This window comes from Salvia miltiorrhiza, chromosome 5, assembly GCF_028751815.1.
Source record: "Salvia miltiorrhiza cultivar Shanhuang (shh) chromosome 5, IMPLAD_Smil_shh, whole genome shotgun sequence".
NCBI lineage: Eukaryota > Viridiplantae > Streptophyta > Magnoliopsida > Lamiales > Lamiaceae > Salvia > Salvia miltiorrhiza.
In genome coordinates, this window is record NC_080391.1 from 28,354,693 (window position 1) to 28,379,634 (window position 24,942).

Below are 24,942 nucleotides of genomic sequence, written 5' to 3' on the forward strand. Positions count from 1 at the left end.
CGATTAGACTAAATTTGACATATCATAAATTCAATAAATAAATATATATATATTCTAAGGTTTTTTATAACTTAAAAATTTAATATTTTTCAAATAAATATTGCAAAGCAAATAAATGGTTTTGGGTTGTGACATGTGAGGAGAAAGAATGAGGGGACATCAACAAAGCCCCACAATTCGAATTAAAATAATAATAAAAAAATTACTTACGTTGACTAACGGGCGTTAGGTCAGAGGGGCCAAAATATGTGATTTTTTGAAGTTTAGGGGGTAAGTTGCACACACAGTGAGTAAGGGGAGCAATACGCTATAAGAGCTTACACTTCAAGGGCCTATCAGCACATTAACCCTAAAATAAATTAAAGTTATTTTTTCATCTATTATATGCCTTTCATTTTACTTTTTTATTCACTTTTTCTTTCACTTTTTCACTAAACACTAGCTCATTAAATCTCGTGCCCAAAAGAAATGCTCACCTTTTTTCGGGACGGAGAGAGTATATCTTTCGAATTATCAAAATTCTTATAATTTTTCTTATTTAATAAAAAATTAACTAAATACAAAAAATTTAAATTCTAGAATTAGATTACTACTTTTCATGAACGAAATTCTCTCCCAAATAAACAAAGGTCTAAAAGAGGGAAAAGGAGAAGAAAGCGCGTTGGGGCCTACTTATACACATTTTTATTTCCTTATTAGTTATTATAGAATTATATACTAACAAATATACAAGGTCTTAAAGAGGGAAAAGGAGACGAAAGCGCGTTGGGGACTACTTCTTTCTTTCCAGTGAAGTATCCCAATTCCCAGGTTTACTTTCCATCAAAAAAAAAAAAAAAAAGTGAAGTATCCCAGAAATTTAACGACATCAACAAATTTTGTCTTTATTAAGTCAACTTCCAGTCAATTACAAAGAGAGTCTTGGTCTTTTCTGTGACATCACAGTTTCGAGTGCAAATTTGTCCAACGTAATAGTAATATTTTTCTAGTTCTTTACTTTGATATCGTCTATCAATAAATAGTGTTTCCTCAAAAAAAAAAAAAAGTCAATAAATAGTGTTGATATAAGATTCATCTTATAAACGTCTAAAAAAAAAAAGATTCATGTTATAAAACAATATTTTTACTCCGAGTATTTTATGAAAAAGTACATTTAACAGCCATGCAACATCGCTGCAATGCATGGAAAATATTTTTATATTTTTATATTAATATAAAATTGATATCAACTCAATTATCATATGTATAAATATAATAGTAATAAAAAAATTAACTGCATACATTTAAGTTGAATATTGAAAAAATGAAAAATTAAAAAAAAAATCACAACATTAAAAACAGATATTATGGAAAGGCAAAAATAACAAGTTAAAAAAATTAAAATTAAAATAATAAAAAAATTTATTCAAAAAAAGATGAGAGAGGATAGATAATTTTAAAAATTTTAATCTTTAAATAAATATAACTTTTACAATCTAAATTAAATATGTATATAAAATATATCAAATTAAAACTCTTTTGATATGCATATTAAATATTTTATAATTAATCAAATTTTAAAATTTTATAAAGAAATAAAACAAAAAAATATGAAGATAAACAAAAAGGAAATAAAATGAAAAAATATAGTTTACAAAATTACTCAATTTCTCGACTATCTTGAGACAAAAATTTTGGACACAAAATTTAAGAAATTAGTGTTTTGTGTGTTAAGTGTGGTATGTGAAAAAATGAAAAAGTGAATAAAAGGAAAAAAATTTGTCATATAAGAAAATGTATCAAGTTAGTTGGGACGATTAAAAAAAAATACAAATCAAGTTAGTTGGGACGAAGTGGGTACTATTTTCACAATTTTATCCATATGGCTAGAATTTTCTTGTACATGATTTTAACTAGATTAGAGTGTTGCCTAGGTATTTAAACTTTGCATTCAATAATTTTAAAAATAGTTCTAAATACTAACTAGTGCGTAACCCGTCGAAATTCGACGGGAAATTATTTTAAATTATTATTTAAATTATATGATACTTTATCCATCCTCTAAAATTATGCATACATTTCCTTTTTGATACGACCCCAAAAATTATGCATATCCTATTTTTAGACACTACCCACATATAATTCTTACAATTGTACCCTTTTAACTTACACTATTTACTCATAATCTATTTAACAATACCCTCACTGTGAGACCCTTTCTCCACTATACTATCATTACTATAAATTTTCATGCATAATTTTGGGGGACGGATGAGTATTATATTTGTATAAATAATTATTTATATATAAATTATTTTTAAATTTATTTAATTTAATGTAATATAGTTGAAATTATATTAATCTAAATCATATTCCTCAATTAAATCATATTCCTCAATTAAATGTTAACCTTTTGTTATAATAATAAATATTTTTTTATATAAATTTTTATTTAATACTCCCTCCGTCCATGAAAGAACTTCCTAGGAGGGAGTGACACGGGTTTTAAGAAAAAATATTGTTGAGTGGATAAAAGGTAGTTGAGTGTATTGGGAGTGGTGAAAAGGTGTTATAATTAATATTGAGAGTTGTGAAAAGTGAAAAGTAAGAGGATTATAAGTGGTGTGGTATAGTCCAAAAATAGGTAGGAAGTTCTTTTGTGGACGTCCCAAAATGGAAAGATAGGAAGTTCTTTCGTGGACGGAGGGAGTAATATTTTGGAAAAATATCAATATTGAAGATTTTATTTCATCTGAACGTCATCTCGTCTGAACCACCCTGTAGGATCATATCATCATCTAAAGCCCGGAAGACAACATCTAATTGTTGAACAACATCATCTCGTCTAGACCTTAAAATACAAAAAAATGAACTTTTATGCGTCAATTTTTTAACATCACTATCTGGAGGTTTAAAAATCAAATTTGACTTGTGAGATTCTAATATCATAACTAACTTGTAAACATCATTTTGTATGAAACTTGAAAAAATCTTGACAAATTTTTATGCATTATTATCTTCAAATATTATATTGGGTTCCAAGAATCATCTTGTTTGGAGTTTGAAAGAGCAAATTTAACTTGTGAGTATCATTATTTAATTGGGCTCCGAGAATCATCTCGCTTAGATCAATTCAAATTGTATTAGTCTCCATCATTCCGCCAATTAAATATAGATTTTTAATTTGGAGAGCAAGAGTTTCTTCTTGTATAAGTTTTATTTTAGTGAAACCTTATAAAAAAAAACAATGTGAAATGAGGTGATTTATATGAATTCTTCACTCGATTGAGATTATTATAAATTTAATACATAATTAAAGATTTCTAATGTATTTTAACATCATATCCTCTATTGTTCTTTATCTAAATTCTTCATTTATGCATTACTAATTTCATAATTTATCTATTATTATTATTATTATTATTATTATTATTATTATTATTATTATTATTATTATTATTATTATTATTATTATTACTACTATTGACGAAACTGAAACAAATAAAGTTTTTAGATATGAAAAATATATTTTTCTTCCCTATACAAATAAAATGTACGGATATATTTTATAAAAAATAAAAACAAAATTTTAATTATTTTGATAGACATAAAATAAGATTTTGTTTTAAAGTAATCAGGTTATAGAATTTGTGCCTTATTATTCAAACATGTAAATCAATGACCGAACCCGTTTATAATTTACATACACGTGCATGTCTCAATTCAAACTCAATTTATTATTATTATTATTATTATTAAGATTATTTTTTATCGAGATAAAATAAATAATAAAATTTATTAATTTAGATTATATGTAAGTTAATATTATTATTATTATTATTATTATTATTATTATTATTATTATTATACATTTATTATTAATTCTATTTCTTAAGATTAATGAATTTTTATATGGAATGTAATAGTTAATTAATTAACAAATGATGAAGATTATATATGGTAAATTATTGAAATGGAACAATTCTAAGCATGCCACATAGGTTAAGACTTACACCCGAACGGCACCGCATATGTCTATTGAGTCGGTCTGGTCCGGACCAAACCCGTCGGTCCGGCTCGGTGTAGCGAGTCCGATTTGAGTTTGCTCAGGGATTTATTATAGTCATCTATTTATATTTATATATTTTTTTAATTCTAATTTCAACCAAAAAATAAAACACAAAATAAAATAGCAACAAAAGAAAAATAAAATAAAAGAAAGACACTAATAATGAGCTCTAAATTGGAACTTATCACTAACGGATTCAAACATATTACCTCTCAAACATCACTCCAATCCTTTGTTACATTTCTCAATAGCGGTATCCGTAGCATAACATTCAACATAATTATTCTTATATTTCAAAATAATAATTATAATAATAAATTTGTAAAATAGTAATTTAAATCTATCTATATATATATATATGAATTTAGAATGTTAAGTTGATGAGTTCATCAATTTTTTCATCAATACATATTAAATCATTAATTAGTCATGTAACGTTATTGAAGAAAAATAACTAACTAATTAAATAAGAATATGAAACAATAATTTGACTGCAATTTTAATTACTTGATTCTTCTAATTGAGTTTGAGCTAATTTATGGGATGTAAATCATTGATAAATAAAGCTGTATAATGAAAATTAATTCATAATTTAATTTAAGGAAATAAATAATTTATTATTAAGGAAAGATATAAGATTGAAATTTGAATTGTACATTCCTTAATTATTCAAAGGATGATCACGTAAATTGGAAATTCAATTGAAATTGTATTAATTTCATAATTTATGGAAATTTATAGAATGACAAAAATATTCAATTACGTGCGTATTATGTGCATTGAGCATTTCGCTTTTTGAATTTAATGGCGATTAAATGGTTATGGATTCAAAGAATTTAAATTAGAGATGCTCGTCACTGATTATTTGGAGCAATAACTGAGACAATTCAAGAACCGGTTGGAGTTGAAAGAGTGAATTTATGGCCTACAATAATGAAACGAAATCAGAGGGATTTACTTGTAAGTAATTAGGAGATTTACCCATATGTAATATATATGTTCATTAAACTTATTATTTTTAAATCTAAAATTTTATTAAGAATATTTAAGATAAAATACATTATTATTTTAAATATTATGACTATTTTGCCGTTATTGATTCGCGGATCAATTTGATCCAAAAGATTTTATCCAAAGAAAAAAAGTGATGAAATTTTAATCGTTAATATGGAAAAATATTATTGAGGCGTAACTTGGAAGAAACCACGCCCCGGCATGACCCCACGATGGGCAGTGGGCAGCAGTTTCAGTTAGACTTGGAGCTTATCTGTTGTTAATTTTCTCATCCAATCGATCTTTCTCGAATGTCCCAGATTTACCTTTCTGATTCCGATTCTACCCCGATTCCGAACCCTTGCAGTTTCATATTCAACAAAACATCTATTCTTTATTTCATACATAAGCAAAAGCCCTTTTTCGTCACGTTGCCTTTTTCTCATACCTCTTTTAATACACCCACAACGCCCCTCGCTTAATCATCGTACTAGATTTCTGATTTCTAAGTCTTTTACTCTCAGATTCAAAACCTTATTGACTAGAACTAGAATGGAAGGTGGCAGAGGCAACAACTCCGGGCGTGGGCGTGGCCGCGGCGGCGGCGGTCGGCGCGGTAACTACGACGATCAACAAGGAGGAGGCCGTGGGCGCGGAAATCAAGGCGGCGGAAGAGGATCGGAGGGTTCCTACCACCAGCCTCCCGCTCGCCCACAGTCGCAGTGGGTCAGTCGGCCTCCGCCGCAAGCGAATCAGCCTCCGCCCCAGCCGGCCTGGGGCTACAGACCACCTGCCCAGCCCGTCCCCGTGGCCGTGGGTGCAACCAGTGGAAGAGGAAGGGGGTCCACGTGGACCGGAAGGCCGTGGGGAGAATCTTCGAGGCAACCCAACCCTCTTCCTTCCCCTGCACCTGCACCTGTTCCGGTGGGCGCTGCTGCACGTGTGCGATCTCCCACGAGTTCTGAGAGCGGTAAACAGCGCCAGATTGAGGCCATACGCCGGCCGGACCACGGCGGCACCCTTGCCGTTCGGAAGATCAACCTCGTGGTCAACCACTTTCCGATCTCCTTCGACGAAGCGGGTACCATCTACCACTACGATGTTGACGTAAAGCCCGTGGCTGCCAACGGCAATCCACCGGCAAAAAAAGTGCTCCGAAAATCCGACTTGCGGTTGATCAAAGACCTGGCATTCCCCGGCGCCGAGCTGCTCAGAACAGTCTACGACGGCGAGAAGAACGTGTTCAGCGCAATCCGGTTGGGCGAAGGACAGTACAGAGTGGACGTACCGGAGGGCGAAGATGTTCGGAGTGGGTCCTACATGTTCACCATCAAACTCGTCAACGAATTGAAGCTGTCCAAACTAAAAGACTATCTGAAAGGGAACCTCACTCACGTTCCTCGCGACACATTGCAAGGATTGGATTTGGTGATGAAGGAGAATCCGATGAGGGCCAGAATCCCTATGGGTAGCAGAAGTTTCTTCTCAGCCCGAAACTCGGCCGACCTCCGCGGCGGCCTTGCAGCGTACAAGGGCTTTATGCCGAGCCTCAAGCCCACGGAGCAGGGCCTGTCGCTGTGTCTGGACTATTCTGTTCTCGCATTCAGGAAACCGATGCCCGTCATCGACTTTCTGAAAGATCATGTCGGATTTAGAGAGGTGAACGAGATTGTGCGAATGACGAAGCCGATCATCGACGCTCTTCGAGGCTTGAAAGTGAAGGTGACTCATCGTCGCACGAATCAGAAGTATACAATCGTGGGGTTAACGAGGGAGACTACCCGTAATGTCTCCTTCGAATTCGTTGATACAGAGGGCAATGCGCCTCCTCGAATGGTTAATATTGTTGATTATTTTAGGGACAAATGGGGGAAAGATATTAGGTACCTCGACATTCCATGCTTGGATGTTGGAAAACCGAACAAGCCGAACGCTATACCGATGGAATTTTGCGTGTTGGCTGAAGGGCAGAGGTTTCCTAAAGAGAATTTGGACAAGAATACGGCTGTTTACTTGAAGAATCTAACCCTCGTTAAGCCTTGGCAGAGAAGGGACACGATTTGTGATATGGTGCGGGCCGAAGATGGATCATTTGGGTATGCTTTTTCTTCCTTACATTGCTTATATTTGTTAGCATTCTTACTTGCCAAGATGCTTGCTTACTGTATATGCTCAACCTGTATGATTTGTCCATGTCTAGTCTCTTGAGGCTTTATGCTTTTTCTTTGGTAAAGTTTGGAAATTGTAATGTTGTTTAATTAGATATATCCATGTGAGAGGAGATTTTATGGATTGATTACTTGGTTTGTTATGTGATAAAGTGGTTGTATTTGGTTGTTGTAGGGAGATCGCTAGAAACTTTGGAATAAGCCTTGATATGAACATGACCAAGGTTGGAGGTCGAGTGATTGGTGCTCCGGAGTTGAAAGTAGGAGGTACGCGTCCAGTAAGAGTGGATGCGGAGAAATGCCAATGGAACCTTCTTGGCAAAACATTCGTGAACCCAAAATCTATGGACTGTTGGGCGTTGTTAGATTTCACTGAAGGAGACCGTTACAGCAGGCTGCAGGCGGAAGCATTTGTTAACAATTTGAGGGGTCGCAGCAGGAATCTGGGCATTCAGATGGCCGAACCTGATGTGTATCGTCTCACACGGATGAATGAATTCTCCTCTGTTGACAGGATCGAGAGGCTTCTGAAGGATATCGTGAATGAAGCAAGCAGAGTGAATAAAGGGAAGCAGCTGCAGATGATTGTCTGTGTGATGACTAGAAGGGATCCGGGATACAAGTATATCAAGTGGATTTCTGAGACGCAGATTGGTGTGGTGACACAGTGTTGTTTGTCGCCAGCTGCTAACAAGGGACAAGATCAATATCTTGCTAATCTTTGTCTCAAGATTAATGCCAAGTTAGGAGGCACTAATTTTGAAGTATCCGGAAAGCTTACGAATTTCAATCCCTCTGATCATGTGATGTTTATAGGGGCCGATGTGAACCATCCTGCGCCCATGAACAAGGAATGCCCGTCTATAGCTGCAGTTGTTGGCACGATGAACTGGCCGGCTGCAAATCAGTATGCTACAAGGGTTAGCCCTCAGAAGCATCGTTGTGAAACTATCAAGAATTTTGGAACAATGTGTTTGGATTTGGTGAAAGCCTATGCTCGAATCAACAAGGTTAGGCCGAGGAGGATTGTGTTGTTTCGTGATGGAGTTAGTGAGGGGCAGTTTGAGATGGTGCTTGGACAGGAGTTGTTCGATATGAAGGCGGCCATTTACAGCGATGATTACCAGCCACTGATCACGGTAATTGTTGCTCAGAAGCGCCATCAGACTCGTCTTTTTGTTGAAAACAAAAGCGATGGTGGCCAAACTGGGAATGTGCCTCCCGGGACTGTGGTGGACACCAAAATTGTTCATCCGCATGATTTTGATTTCTATCTGTGCAGCCACTACGGAGGGATTGGGACGAGCAAGCCTACTCACTACTACGTGCTTTTTGATGAGAACGGCTTCACATCCGACCGCCTGCAGAAGCTCATATACGACATGTGCTTCACTTTTGTGCGTTGCACGAAGCCTGTCTCGCTTGTTCCACCTGTGTACTACGCTGATCTTGTTGCTTACAGGGGCCGTATGTTTCAAGAGGTGGCCATGGAGAAAGACCCTCGAGGAACATCTTCCACTGCCTCGTTTGATCAAAGCTTCTACGATCTGCACCCTGAGCTGTTGAACAATATGTTCTTCGTGTAGAGTGTGGAAGGAAGAACACCCATGAAGACGTCCAATCTCCTTTCGAAGGAGTTTGTGCGTGAATCTAATGGGGTTTGCTTCTTGTATAGAGTGCTTTGCCTCTTCCAGGATGCTCACAGGAAGCATACCCCATTTGTTTTTGCTGCTTTTCTGGTTTGCTAGTTTTCGAGGTTTTCTGCATCTGTTTCTGTGTGGTGCTTGTTTGCTTTAGTTTGGTCACTTGGTGTGTGTTAAACTCGTGTTCTACTCTGTTTGTTTTATGGTATTTTGTTGTTGAATAAAGAAAGTTGTTTTTTAATTTTGTTTTATCACGATGATGTCTGAAATTGAATCAGTCTGATATAGTACAAATTCGCCCGGATAAACAGCATACCATTCCTCCATTCCAAAATACTACTCTCTCTATTAATCAATTTTATTCTTAATAACCATGCCAAAAAGGGAGTACAAATTTGCCTGCCTCTTTTTTTTTTTTTATCTAAATATACTTTCTTAGGCTTCTCCAAGAATGTCGAATCCAAAATATTTGTCAACTACAAAGCATTTTTGCACGAATGAATCAAGAAAAATTAGCAAATACTCTATGAAAAGATCATTATATACAAGAACTCAAATTGGCTACTTACACTCAGAATCTAAGACAAGATTTAGTCAGAGAGAAACCCCAGAGATGATGAACAACTGGTCTTGATGAAAGTGATGAGCTCCTTTGCTGTCCATGTCGCTCTAGATAGCTTCTGCAGGCAGCCCAGGAAGTTGTTCTCAACTCTGAGCTGCTGCGAAAAATAATCTGGATACAAATTTTGTGAGGAAAATATTAGTTCACCACGTGCATGTGATTCTGTGAAGAATGACGTTGCCATACCTGTACCATTTGTAAGACTATGTAATGAAAATGAGGCCAGAATCTTTTCCTCAAGGTTGTTGGTGTTGTCTACGAGGCATTCCATCAAGCGCGGGGCGATAATGGAGCATGCTGCAAGGCGAAGATCTGTATCAGCAAGCGAATGGCTGATCCAGCCGATTGTAATGAGGCAAGCTCGAGCCAGACTTGGGATGCTGTTGGCAAGGGAGTCGGATAGAGCAGAAAGCAACCTTGTGTTTCCGCTTGTAAGCAGGACTAATGCCGCTTTCCTCTGCCACTCTCGTCTCATTTTCTCATCCTCGTTCTGATAAAAATATGTTGCACGTTACTCAAGTGATAGAGGTGGAGAGTATATGCAATAATCGAGTTATGTTACCTGCGAGGGGATGCAGCTTTCTCTGATTTCTGCCTTTCTCAAGAGCCATCTCTCCACTTCCTCCTCTCCCGTGTAGGAAAAGCGACCCCCTAGAATCAAGAGGGCTCTTGCTACTTGCTGCTGTATTCTTTCATCCATCACGCAGCAATCCAGCGCCTCGATGATTGCATCCACTGCATCTTCTCTGTAGACGCTGCACTCGGATGCATCGCCCACAAAAAGGTCTAGCTCCAGCAATACCACAGCAACCATGGGCCTCTCTTCTGGTCGCGCCTTGTGGAGGCGCAGCAGCAGAATCTGGAGGGTGTTCAACCACTTCCACCCCTCCTTGAGTCCACTCAACAACTCTATCCTCTTGTGTCTCCTGCTAACACATAGCAACTCATACAGCAAAGCCAGAGCATGCCCTTGCCCTTGCCCCTGCCACTGCTCAAGGACTAATAGGCTTAGAATCGCGTCTCTCTTGACGTTCTTGACCAAGAAGTGGCGACAGCTTCCGTCTGCTCGTATGCAGAGACGAAGAACAGATGCAGCCCGGGTCTTCTCAGGCATGTCCCCCACATCCATCCTTCTCACCAGCAGGCCTAATCCTCCGAGAGAAATGATCTGCTTCGCGTTCTCAAAATTCTTGTCCTCGTCAAACCCCGTTAGGAGCTCGTTGAGGAAGTAATAAGCTGCCTCGTGAGGGCTGCACTTCACAGTGAAGAGTATCTGCAGCTGATCACCAAACTCCAAAACTCGGAGCACTAACGGAATCCACTCCATCGACACCATCTGCTTCGCCTTGGGCTTCACCAAGTAAAGCAGAGCTGCAGCTTTCAAGAACAGGCTGCTGCTTCTCAGCAGCCTCATTGTCACTGCAAGCTGCGGATCAGAGGCTAAAATGCAGCGCCTGTTCGCCTCATTCTTGGCCGCCATTTCTGCCAGAATCGACACTGCTAGCTCCAAGATCTCATCATCATTCGACACGTACACAACTTCCAGTATCCCTTGTATCACTGCAGCTCGAGATAGCAAGCCCTCCAGCTGTGCACGGGTGTCCCCGTCACCACTCAGCCAAGCTTTGCTCACTGCACGAACTGCACCCTCGCACTCGGTTAAGCTCTCTGATGAGCACACCGTTGCAATGGCGCCTGCCACATCACTCGACTCATCCTCACCAACCTCGATTTTCTCAATTTTGGACACGAAACACTCTGCTGGTTCTGTCCGACATCCTAAGAATCTGAAATAATCTGATTTGTGGGAGTCTGGCCACAACTCTGCCTTGTGCACTTGGTGATTTAGACTGGATGATCTTCTGTGAGAAACCGCTTTCTTCTGCTAAAATTGAATACTTGTGACATTTATAGCTAGAATTTCATCAAAATGTCAACTAATTATTAGCTACTTACTTGGATATAATTGTAATGCTTGACATCTTCGGCCTCAGAATCCCATACACTTTTTGAAGATCCATTTTGATCATCAAAGTCCATTGATTGGTTCGTTGCATTTGCACCAAAAACTGCTTGATACCTATTAGCAAAACATAAACTCAGTTTTGTGGTGAAGAAAAAGCCAAAGAATGGAAGACTCACAGCAGTTTGCTACTGGAGGAGTGATGGGAAGTGGAAGACTCGGATGATTTCCTTCTTGATTTGGAGTTGGATTTGGATTTGGAAGGCAAGGCGACAGTAGGAAGGGAAGGGGCTTGAGCTCCAACTTTGAGCCACTCTTTGTAGTACAAAGCAAACTCAAGTGTGCCGGCATCCATTTGCTCACGATACAACTGGTTCAAACCTTTGATCTTCTTGTCTTTGTGGGCATCATTGACACAACCTGCGAGCTCGTTGCTGTACCATATCTTGAGGTGAAGAAGATGGGGCAGAAAGAAATGCTCCCAGAGTTGGGGCAGCAGACGCGTCCGAGCAAGAAAGGGCGCGTCGCAGAAAACCTGCAGCAGATTCCGAGCTGAAATCTTGTCGTTCTTACCAATTTTATAGACGATGGATAAGTAGAGATGCGCGCAGGCTGAGATGTACGAGTTGGTCTTCCGACAAGATGATGATGATGAATCGTTATTGGTGGAGTCGGCGACGGCGTTGAGAATCTTGATGCATCTCTGCAGCGACTCCAAATCCATCTTCTCACTCCTCACCTCCACCAACCTCTCGATGCTCTCAATTCCCATCTCCAAGAGAGACAAAATCTCGGCATCCGCCTTCTTCCTTCTCTCGCAGCAACAACGGCATTTCTCGCGAGTACTCGCGCGAAAACTGGGGTCTCGCGAATACTGGGCGACATATCCGCTCAAGATAGCGACCATGGCCTTGGTGGCGACGTCCTCGATGGCGGGCCCAGGTCGGTCAGCGACTGGCTTGGCATCGGAGGCGGCGATGGAGCGGGGTCGGGAGGAGGAGGAGTCGAAGCTCCGGCGATCATGGCAGATATAGATGGGGAGAGTGATGGAGTCGTCTTTAATTTTCCAGTTGACCTTTTTGATGGGTTTGCGAGGGTGGAAGCCGTCTTGAGACAGCAGCTTATGGAGGGAGGCCATGGGCATGGGCGTAGGTTTAGGACCAGATGTATAATAACTGTGGGCATCGTTTTTAAGAGATAACGGAATCACGCAGAATTGGACAAATTTGCAGAAGTTGATTGGAGGTGGTGCCTTGCTAAGCATGGAAATCAGGACAAGATTGCACCCATTTCATTTCCAATAACCTTTTCTTTTTTTACTAATATATATATATTATTCCATATATTTAGAAATGGGTTTTTATTGCATTTGTTGGTTAGTTGGAGAAGTGGCTACCTTTGTTAATAATGTCAGTGGTTTGATTATCTAACTGGCCATCAAATATGAAATATTAGTATATATAGGTTGATAATATGGCCCCATTCCATTTTATTACTACATGTTAAAAAATATACTCCCTCCATCCACCAAAGATATGCCACAATTTCCTTTTTCGTCCGTCCACAAAAAATATGCCACATCCATTTTTAGTAGTAGGGTCCACACCATTCCACTCACATTTAAAATGGGACCCTTACTCCACTACTAACTTTACTCACATTTTATTAAAACCCGTACCGAAAGTATTTAACGATACTTGAAAGAATGAAATTATATGAGAAATCTCTACAAGCTAAGTCATTATATATCATCAAAAAATTATTCATTCCAAAGAAAGAGAGATTGATAATTTTGAAGAATATTTAATACGGGATGAGATTCAGTGTCCCACAATATTATGTGTGTCACTATGCCCCATGCTTATATCTATTATTTTAAAAATATTTTTTATAAAAGTAAAATTTATTATAATACTATGAATTATATTTAATTTTTATTTCAAAAAATTAATTTTTTTTAAAAGCATATACCATGACTTTGAATTTATCAACCTATTATTAGCTAATAAAAGTGAAATTAAATGATAAAAAATAATTATATACCCTAGATTGATGGAATAAACCCTAGTTAATAATCACAAAATTAAACTAAAGCATAAAAAAGTTGAAATTGAAGAAAATATATATAAGAAATTAAACAAAATTGAAAGTGGGACACAAAGTGAGACATAAAGTGTGGTACACTAAATCTTATTTCATTTAATACGAGTGTATTGAGAAAATTGAAAAGTCAATAGGGAAAAAGTACTTCAACAAGAATATACTACTATAATTAATTGATTTCAGTAATTTGAAAAAAAAAATTAACTACTAGTACGTCAAATCGATTATATATATGTTGAAGCAGAGTTTCGAGCAATTAAGTTGAAATCGACACTCCTTTATTAGATTATGTGGAGGAGACGTGTATTTAATCTGTTAAATCGAGTTGAAGCGATAAAAAGAAATAAACGGTAGAAAACAAGAGCAAATATATTTGAAATGTTGATTTGAAAAACTGTGATTCTGACGAGTGTTGTTGAAAATATGAGAGAGAAAGAGAGCATGTGGATGATGGTGTGTGAAGTGGTCACGCTGCAATCGGGGGAGTGAGAGTGCGTAGCCGCTTGTGTGGAAAGCTAATGAGGTTCGTCAAAATTGGGTGTCCATAAAAGTTGATGCCGACTTATACTGAAGCTCCTTGTCATCTACCTCAGCTTCCATTGCATTTGCATGTGATAGGTTTCAACCTCTAACCCACCCCACCATTTACTATCCAACATTCCCTTGCAAATGCAAACTAATAATGCTATCAACCATGATTTGAGTTGGACTTGTGTACACCAACCCATTTTTCATTCTCAACTCTCCAGTTTTAGTGGTGATTTGATTTGTCTTACTTTTCATGGAAAAGAAATTATCAAGTTATAAAATTTATTACCTTGCATGGATATCAACATGATGCTTTTACTATCAAGATTCAAACATATCTACAATAATTACTATGAGTTGTAAATAGTCATCCATAAATGGAAAACGACCAAGTCAAATGTATCCCATTGATTGAATATAAGTGGAAACTTTCTGCCACTTGAATTCTTCCGTAGATGAAAGAGTCAAATTGCAGCCCTCCAACGAATAAGATATGACAAAACCACTCAGAGATGGTGCTTTGGGCTACCATTAATCTCTCTCTCACACACACACACACCCACCCACACACTAACAAACATTCCTTTTAACTTTTCCCTTTGTTCGCTTTCTCCATTATTTATAACTTATGCTCTACCTTTTTCTCGTGCCCGCTCCTCGTTTTTTTTTTTCTCCAAACCTCTTCTTTCAAAATATTGAAACAAGTACTCCCTCCTATTCAAAATATCAAAATTTAATGTATATGACATAGGGGGTTTCAAAATTTAAAATTACAAATGTACAAATTTTGAAAATTAGTCACATTATTGACGTGGATGATATTATATTTTCTCTATTGAGCATAGTCTAATAAATCAAAATTACGATTGGAAAGCTCAAAGCCTAGATAAGGAGGAATTTCACTAACTTATCCATGAATGTATATATATTGTAAAGATACTTCTTTGAAATTGCAGGACTAACTTGAGTTGTTAGCGTCCCTTAGGCGGACATGAAGAAGATGATCAGTTCTGAAGATAATCTGAAGTGTAAAATCAACCATGAGTAGGTTGAAGCGGAAGAGCAAGGGCTGAAGAAACATCGTCAACCTTAAGGGCAATCAAGGTTGGAGATCAGTTAACATCAATTACTAATTCGGTCATATGTAGGGATGGCAGTGGATCCTGGACCCGGTCCAGATCCGTGGATCCAGATCCGATTTTAAGGATCTGGATCTCAATTTTTTGGATCCACGGATCTGGATCTCACTTTCTAAAACGGATCTGGATTTGGATCTTGAAATTTGAGATCCAGATCCGGCCCAGATCCGACCCATAGATCTGATTTTATTTAAAATATATTATTTTTTTTATATTTATTTTATTAATAATATTAGATATATTAAAAAATTAAAATAATAGAAAAATTAGAATAACTTAAAAATTGAAACCCTACTTTCCAACTCTAATTCTCCACTCTCGGTTCTTCTCCCAATCTCTCTCACTCCGCCGCCTCAGCCACTCTCCCTCACTCCCTTGCCCGGCCGCCGGTCGCCGCCTCACCAATTCGCCCGCCACCCGCCGGCGAAGGTGGGGACAGTAGCAGGCAGTTGCAGCAGACACGACACACGCCCATCCTCCTCCAGTTCGCCCGCCGCGGCGCCGCCCCTCTTTCCCTTCTTGGAGCTCTCGAAGCACTCCAGTTCGGCCGACACCTTCAGACCTTCTCCAGTTCGCTGGTGCGACTCTGCGTGCTGCGCTGCTGCCCATCTCCATCTCCGACCGCCGCCTGCGTCCGGTCGGCGCCAGAGTTATTAGGCATTACATTATTATTTGGCGAAGAGTTATTTTCCCGAAATAAGAGCCTTGTGTATTTATTCGTCAACTCATAAATCTTGTGATGCTGGAAGTTTTTTGGTAAAATCATCTGTTGATCTTTATTTGAACTTTTTCCTTTGATAGCTTGATGATGTAATTGAATAATCTATTCATCCATCTATAATTCATGAAGTTTTGATGGAAAATTTTTCATGATGAAAATTAGATGTTAATTTTGTGATTTTTTTTAAATTTAATTTAAAAATAGTAGATCCATGGATCTGGACCCGCGGACCCGCGGATCTGGATCTGGATCCAAAATTTTCAGATCCGTGGATCTGGATCTGATATATGAAAACGGATCTGAATCTGGTATTGACTAGACCCGGTCCAGATCCGGCCCGTTGCCATCCCTAGTCATATGGTGGTCAAAGCGCTGCTTTGAATGTTATTTAGCTAGTCTTCAAATCTTCTTTGCAACATATAATTTGTGTCCGTGCATTGACCTAGCGGTAGGTGGTTAATGCCAAGGCCCGAGGTCCTGGAATAGCCAGCCTTAAGAGTGTTAGGGTTATGTACTGAAAAATATGTTTTTAGCTACTAGTATACTTGTAATAACCTTATTTCCTGATTAATGAGAACAAATATTTTGTCACATAGTTTACTTTATATTTATTTGTTAATTATATTGCAATATTGTCTGAATTTTTTTTAATTATATATTGTATGGTGATCGACGATCACAGAAGGTCATATAGACAATACTACTCCCTCCGTCCCGCGAAGCTTGATCACTTTCTTTTAGGCATGAGTTTTAAGGAGCTAGTATTTAATGTGTTAAGTATAGTAGGTGAAAAAGTGAAAATGTGAATAAAAGAAAAAACTTTTGCAATATAAGAAAAGTGATCAACCTTCACGAGGCAACCCGAAAAGGAGTACTGATCAAGCTTCACGGGACGGATGGAGTATGTTATAGGATAAATTAAGTTCATAGTCTAAATAGATTTTGGCATGATAAAACTCACGTTTCTATGGTTTTCAATGTTCTTAAGATATCAATTTTATAGGAAATTGAGTGTTTAATAGTTATTTTATGCTTGAATTGGTTTATCTTGTGAATTGTGATATTTTCTTGTAATTTGATGAATTTTACAAAAATATTTAGGCTGAATTAGGTTGAATGATCTGAACAAAAATTGTAGATTGTCTATGTTCGCTTATTTCTTTACACGCCGCAAGTGCACAAGTGCAATGTATAGGCAACTAAGGTCGAATCCACAGAGACTGACTAAAACTAATTACTATCCTAAATTGCTATGTATTCTCTATCGGAAAAACAATAAAAGATGGGTTTGTGTTTTAATACAAAGAAAATAAATAACTGGAAAAATAAAACAATTCAACCTAACAGAAACGAAGAATCAAATGTGAATAAATCATCCCAAGGTAAAGGCTTCAACAGATTCAGATAATCCAACAAATTCAATTCAATAAATCAAGATGATTTTCTTAAGACAATCTCAATGCTCGTCTATACCCACTCCCGTGGCATACAAACAGTTGATTACATGCAAGATTGTCGTCCCCGGAACACTCTTAAACATGTAACTCCCAATAGTCCTTAGGATTAATGTCCTATCTCTACTCTCTCACGAATATCAACAAGTATGTTTTATGTTCTTCGTTCAGGTAATAATTATCATTTCCCGATATCAAATTAAAACCTAAGATTATGCAAAATTGGTGATCAAGCAATTAAGTAATCAACAGGCACAATAACATAAAAATGATATTAATTCTTGATAAATTGAATCGAACAAAGTCAGAAATCCAAATTTGTTTACTACCTAAACCCTAGGATAAAAAATGTTCTAGTCACACATAGACATATGAACTAGAATAAATATCTCAAGAAAATAGATAAACATTCAACAAATAAATCGTAGAAAATATGTGAATCTTCAGTACTTGCTATTCAGGTCTTCTCCGTCTGTCTCTTTCAGCTCTCAGGAAAAAATAAAATAAAGTGAAGTATTGCTCAAAATTGTCTTGGGATTCTTTTATGTGCCCTAGGTTTTCTGGCTTATTTTTCACTCCAAAAATCATGTTTTTAAGTGAAAAATCGAAATTGGGCAAGAAAAAGCGCTGGACAAGCTGCCGGAGCACGCGGCCGCGCATTGGGCCACGTCTGGCGTCGGGTAGCGCAACCAGGTCACGCGGCCGCGCGTCTGGACCGTATTGTCTCCTCGAAATGCCCCGACTTGGCACGCGGGCTTGCGCCTTGCCCACGTGGCCTTCGTGGCCCGCGCCCCTGCATTCGGCGCTCTCAGACTCATTTCTTCGTGAAATCTCCTCAAATGTCATCAAAAGCTTCCCGAACGAGTCCAAAAATATGTAAAAACAACACAAACACGAACGAGTAATCTATTCCTCGAAATAATTAAGCAAATTCAAAGCAATATAACTCGATATTAACTATGAAAATACTCAATTAAGCACCATAACGATGTAACATAGAAGTGAATATGCATGTAAATCAATCTCGATATAAGTTCGTGAGCGCAAATGGATCGTAAATCGAAATTCAAACGAGAAAGATATAATCAAAATACGAAACTAGCGCAGAGAAATACAAAAACGGCACGAAATGACGAACACAATTTTTGCATCGAGAGGACCGTTTTCGCTCAGGAAATTTCAACAAAACCAACGAAAATGGTGGGCACCGTTTTTGCACTTTTTGATGAACAAAAATGGAGGGAGACGAAGTTGGTCACTGTTTTTGTCCGAGATTGAGTTATATTTGAGTTTTTCTCTTTATTTTTTAGTTTTGTACTATGTTTTTTTTTCTTTCTCTTGTGCCTATATATATGTCCTTTGTTGATCTATTAGACACACATTCTCACCTTCTTTTCATAGTTTTTTTTAGCTTTAGAATTTATTGCTTTCATAATTTTTAGTGGGCTTAGATTTATTTCCTGCAAGATTGAAAAATCAAGTTGTTCATTCAAAATTATTCCTAGGTTTTATCAATTTTATTTAATTCAATTGCGTTTCTTTTATTCTTGTCTTTGATTTATTTCATTATGTCTGGCAGTACGTTTTCTGATTATAAGGTTGTATAAAGTTGATTGAATTTGTGTGTTTGAGTTATTGATACTAATTTGCCCTGCAACGTATGATTTATGATTCCTGGTACGTTGCCGAAGTTGATCGTCAAGACCTCGGACAAAATGATATTTGTATTTTTCCTATTCCCTGCAATCAAGATTAGTTAATGGCAAGTATAGAGTCGAACCCATAGAGAGTTGGTGTATCTCAGTACTTGATGTCACAATAGTTGATGTGATGCATTTGGTCTAAGTGTCAGGATTTTGGTCTGAAAGGAATTGAGACTTTGACTGTAAATGAAATGCTGAAATAAACAAGGAATAATATCAATAATAAAATAAACATGATCTGAACATAGTCTAGTTAGGTATGCGGTGTCTTTCGGTCATTGGTTCAAGGTTGTTCGTTGTGCCTGCATGTCATTGGTTATGGGCCGTTTGATTAGTGAGTTAGTGATGCTCAGGTTGAACCGGAGCCGACATGAACCGGCTCGAAGTCAACGGTTCGGGGCCAGACCGTTGACCACGGGATGGAACCAGAACCGTCCTATACACGGTCCGATTAAGGGCCTGAAATATTGAACTGTGAATCTGGAGGTTGGGTTGAACTGCTAGTTCAAGTTAACCGCTAGGGTCGGCGGCTAATCGTCGAACTGTCGGTTAACCACCGGTTAACCGTCAAATTAATAGTATTATTTAAATTTATAATTTTAAACTTAGACTTGTACTTTGTAGTTGTGTAATTGTAGAAATAATATAAAGTGTAAACATTACTCCCTCCTATTCATTATATAATTAAGTCGTCCTAAGCTATTACACAGAGATTAATAATATCTTCTTTTATCAAAATTAACCTTAATCAATTCTAATTAATTCTTAATTCCATAATTATAAATTTGGAGAACTTTGTTTGGGAATTTGTAGTGAGAAGAGGATAAGAAACGTTTGTATTCTATTATGTGAAACAAATTACTACAAATGAATGATAAACGAGATCCGAAAAAATATGTCAAAGTTAATAAATTAGATTATTTACTAAGGTTAACTTTGAAAGTGTTTTCCAAAACGTCATATAATTTATAAAAAATGAATGGTATAGAACGACTTATATAATAATGAATATAAGGGAGTATATGTTATTTTTAGTTTATTTATTACATTTTGTAATTTAAAGATTGTAATTTGTACATGTTTACTTTGAATTAATAATAATACGAACTTCATTATAGTTGAGTGTTGTAATTTTATTTCTATTATAGTCTTCAATAATTAAATTAAATGTAGTACAGTAAATTAATTATGTAATTATCAAGGAAAAATATTCACAACACTCAAACTCAAACTAAATATAAAAAAATAAAAAATAAAATTTTCAAAAAACCGTCGGTTTGAACTGGACCTTGAACCGCCGATTTTGGACCCGGCCCGAAACTTTTTCCACACTCAAGCGGGCCGGTTACGGCGATTCAGGCCCGAAACCGGCGGTTCCCTTCCCGTGAACACCACTACAGTGAGTTGTGCCCCCATTGTCACGGTCTCACGAACACAACCTCACTCAGCCCTAATCCACGCCCTTCGTATTGGGTAGAAAAGGTCTATTTTTCTCCATCTGCCCTGTTAGATTCCTCGCAGCAAAACTTGATTTGTGTGGGTATGCCCAGCCATTTGACCCAAATGGTCACAGGCATGGCCAAAGGCATACTACCACCGCCGCATCAACCACATTATAAAGAATGGGAGATGCTACCCGCGTACTGTTTGTAACTTAATGTTAGCCAAAGTGTTATCAACCTCATAATACCTCAAGTTCATTAAGTTGTTTTGTTTTAAGCCTAATGCTTTGAGAATATGCTTGCACTGTTATTAAGTCCATTTTAGACCTCATGATTTATTACCCTCATACTCAATATTGACTTAGCTCATATCAGGTGTATTATTTTAGCTACTCATAACAAAATAAATAAAGGCAAAGAGAAAGTAAGAAAATAACATACTTGATTAAAACGTTGCAGGTCTAAATAGAAAGCAAACTTTGCCCGAGACCAACTCCGAGTAAAGCAAATAAAAGCATATAATAGAATGATCTGGTCAATAGTCTGCATGTCTAGCTGTTTAATTAGATACTTGAATGTGATAAGTGGACTATGAAATTATTCTTTGTGTGCTTTTGGAGTTAATTTATTCTCTTAAAACTTGAATGTGATAGAGAATTTATTAATCAACTTTCATAGTTGTTCGTTAGAGAATATTGTGATTTTTCATCAAGGTTAGATTAAATTGGTAGTTGAATCAATAGGTTAAATGCATAGATTTAATTAACATTAATACATTCCCTAGAGTCAACGTCCTTATTATTTGATTTTATTCCTTGAGTTTATTTGCTTTGTCTTGAGTTTAGTTTTTTATTCTTCACCATATTTTATTCTCATATATGAATATTGAGTTAGTGTTTTTGTGAGATTATTCATCGTGTTTTTAATTTTTCAGTCCATATCGATACGATACCCAACTTACTACTTGCTATCAATTACACTGTTATAATTGCATTTTTTTATTGCTAGTAAAAGAGTGATAAATCCAAAGTGAAATTATATAACTTTTTCAATTTCATTATTTACAAATATAAGTTAAGTATAATCCATAGTATTATAATAAAGTCTTCATAAAAAAATATAAATGATACATATAATAGTGGAATACAGTGACACAAACAAAATTGTGGTACATTGTATCTCATCTTATTAAGATACTTCTCCTTCAATTAATAGGTTGGGGTTCGAGTCATCACATGGAGAAAATAGGAACCACCATTAATCATTTTTATAATATATATATATATATATATAAAATAAATTTATCAATATTATTGTTTTATTCTTAGATAAAAAAAAACTATCTATATATTATATAAAAGAGCAGTATAACGACTACTTTTTCCCGCCATTATTTAAAATTATAGTTATTTTTAAAATTTTAGGTATTAAAGTGTATTCAACCCACTTCTACCATGATTTAGTTGAGGAGCAGTTTTTTTTGCCAAAATAAACTTTTTTTTTCTTTTAGTGCATTCAACCCACTTCTACCATAATTTAGTTGAGGAGCCCTTTTTGTTTCGTTTTTTTTTTTGCCAAATTAAACTTTTTTTCTTTTATTTATTTGTTACTACTTTTTTTTTTTAAAATTGTACAATTTAAGTAATGATAAAATATTTAAAATGCATATCAAATTAAAGATCATGAAATTAACTTTAATTTTGATATATAATAGGTCTAAAATAGATTTAAAATAATAAAGATATTATAATTTTAAGTTTCAAACTAAATTATTTTCTCTCTCCTCACCACCCTTATTTTACATATTTTTCTTAAATAATCTATTTACATTTGATTGATTCTATTTTATTTTCGTTTGATACTTTATTTATTTCTTTTAATTTCATTTAGATAGTATTACTAATTTATTTATTTATTCAATTTTATCTTTCTTTTTTTGTGCATAACATGTTTAAGCATGATTTCACAGATATAATTGGAACTTTTTTTATGTGATTTCATAGAAAATTTTAGGACTTTTTAAAACAAATTATGGCAATTTAAAATATTAAAATAAGTTTTTTTTTTATCTTTCTTCTCTACTTTCTTAATTGTTTTTTTCCTCTACTTTTTTGTGCATAACATGTTTAATTTTTAATATTTTTAATTTTTTGTACTATATTAATTTTTTTCTATCTATGTATTTATTTTTATTTTTGTGTTTTTAAAGAAAAAATAAGTAAATATCATGTTTTGTGTTTTACATGTTTTTTTAATCATAATAGTCTAGAATGTAACAATGACGAAGGAAAATATATTGGTTCATTATATAACTCTCTTTTTAAAATATATTTTTTTGTATTAATTTTTATATAATTTTAGATGAATCATTAGTTATATATATTAATAATATAATTTTAAATAGTATGACTTTTTATTTATTTTTGTGTATGGATAGATGTATTTATTTATATGATAATAAGTAATGCTAATTTTATCAAATAAATTTAAATTATTTAATAATTATAATTATCATTACACTTTGTATAGTATTAAAAAATGAAACAATATACTCACATGACCATTTTGAAGATGCAAACACAATATTTGACCACTGATTGAAAAAACACAAACTCTGGCCATTTTTTACTTTTTCAGACTGTTTTGCCCTTAAATAGGGCGAACTGGATTCAGGTCGAATTTGGGTTTGCATGCGGGTTATTAGTGCCATATATATACTCAGTGTTGCACAAATGGTACTTATAGCTATATTAGTGGCATTAGTGCCATACGAATGACATTTATGGCTATATTAGTGCTATTAGTGCTATTTTGAACACTTCCCCGTAGAGTTTAGATTATCATTTAGGGTTTAAATTATACATTTAGGGTTTAGATTCTCCATTTAATGTGTTGCACGAATGATACTTATGGTCATATTAGTGCCATATACTCTCTTATGTAGTGTTGCATGAATAGTATTTATGGCCATATTAGTGTCATTAGTGCCATATACTTAGATTTTTTTTTCAGTTGACACATATGGCACTGTTGTCCACCCTAATTAAGGGCAAAACAGTCTTTACACATAAAAAATTGCCAGAATTTGTGTTTTTTCAATTAGTGGCCAAATATTGTGTTTTAATATTCAAAATGACTATATCACGAGCACTCTCTTAAAAATTTATGTTTTCAAATTTGAGTTTTTATTGAATAATTGATGTTGATATTTTATTTTATTTTATTTAAAAAATATATTTAACATTTGCTTATATTTTGATTCTCTTTAATGTTTATATTTATATATTTATTTAAACATGTCATTTTATTTTGATGTTCGCCGTGCATCGCACGGACGGGCGTACTAGTAACGAATAAAATGGGACATTAATACATTATACATGGAATCACTCTTAGTCCAATATGATGTTGGTGGACTAGAATTTTCATGCTCAAATAAGGTGCAATCGATGGAATCAGGCCCAATTAGGCCAGCAATTCTGTTATGAGGCGTATTATCTCATTGTATGCGCAGAAAAACACAAAATTATATTTTAAATATTTGATTCAATCCAAGTTATCTATTGTTTTAAAATAACCAGTATTCTAATTAAATTTCTTGTTTTATATGATAACTATACTAAACAAATTCAATGTCAAAGAATTGAAGGTTAGTCGAAAACAAAACAAGCTCGTATTTTATTAAAGATTTTTTGTAGCTGTTATATTCACTCTGTTTCATTGATAATGATTCATTTTCATTTTTCGTCCATCCTATTGATAATGATATGTTTTAGAAAAAGAAATCACACCTTTCATAAAAAATTATGAGCTCCACCACTTTCTATTATTTTTATCTTTTTATCATTTTTTTTAAATACTTATGTCAAAAAATAATGAAGTATTATCAATGGAACGGAGGGAGGTTGTATATAATAATAGATTTCCCATATATTTATATAGGGGAGTGCTAGTTAAAAAATTACCAGTGATTACAATCAGACTGATTCAATTTTCATAGCAACTCTTATTTGACAAACATTATTATGAAACAAATAAAAATTCCTATAAGCTCAGCCACGTTATTTTATGATGAAAAAGATGAAACTGGACCCGTGTTAGATTTCACCCTAAACTACTAAATCTTAAAGAAAAAACACTAAAGACGTGGTTAAAAACATTAAACTAAACATTTTAATCGAAGACGAAACTTCCTGTACGGGGCCATCGCCAACATATTGCAACAGTTTTTTAATGAGTAATGCTAAACAGCCACATTGTGGCTACCCACAATTTACTTAAGTAGAAAATAATTTAATTTATTTAACTTATTTTTTAAAATAAAAATAAGATTTAGTTATTTTATCATATTCTCTACATTATAGTTACTTTTTTGCAATTTTTTGGTAACTTTTTTTATTTTTATTAAAAAATAA

General features: G+C 35.3%; 3 protein-coding genes across 6 annotated transcripts in view; 1 reads left to right on the plus strand and 2 right to left on the minus strand.

Annotated features, from left to right (window-relative positions):
* The window catches only part of LOC131025745 (uncharacterized), a 774,387-nt gene that overhangs the window by 232,055 nt on the left and 517,390 nt on the right, over positions 1 to 24,942 (minus strand). The window lies entirely within an intron of this gene.
* LOC131026283 (protein argonaute 2-like) lies at positions 5,446 to 9,093 on the plus strand. The gene is made up of 2 exons (XM_057956095.1): positions 5,446 to 7,137; positions 7,385 to 9,093. Exons 1-2 carry the CDS (start codon positions 5,594 to 5,596, stop codon positions 8,793 to 8,795), a joined length of 2,955 nt encoding a protein of 984 aa, XP_057812078.1. The 5' UTR covers positions 5,446 to 5,593; the 3' UTR covers positions 8,796 to 9,093.
* LOC131026281 (putative E3 ubiquitin-protein ligase LIN) lies at positions 9,201 to 12,864 on the minus strand. 4 transcript variants are annotated; one of them, XM_057956092.1, is made up of 5 exons: positions 11,617 to 12,864; positions 11,431 to 11,554; positions 10,037 to 11,356; positions 9,661 to 9,964; positions 9,201 to 9,585 (listed from the first exon to the last, which is right to left on the minus strand). In XM_057956092.1, exons 1-5 carry the CDS (start codon positions 12,699 to 12,701, stop codon positions 9,443 to 9,445), a joined length of 2,976 nt encoding a protein of 991 aa, XP_057812075.1. In that variant the 5' UTR covers positions 12,702 to 12,864; the 3' UTR covers positions 9,201 to 9,442. The 4 variants fall into 4 exon arrangements, with proteins under 4 accessions (XP_057812075.1, XP_057812074.1, XP_057812072.1 ...); XM_057956091.1 differs by having other exon boundaries at positions 10,037 to 11,359; XM_057956089.1 differs by having other exon boundaries at positions 9,201 to 9,964; positions 10,037 to 11,359.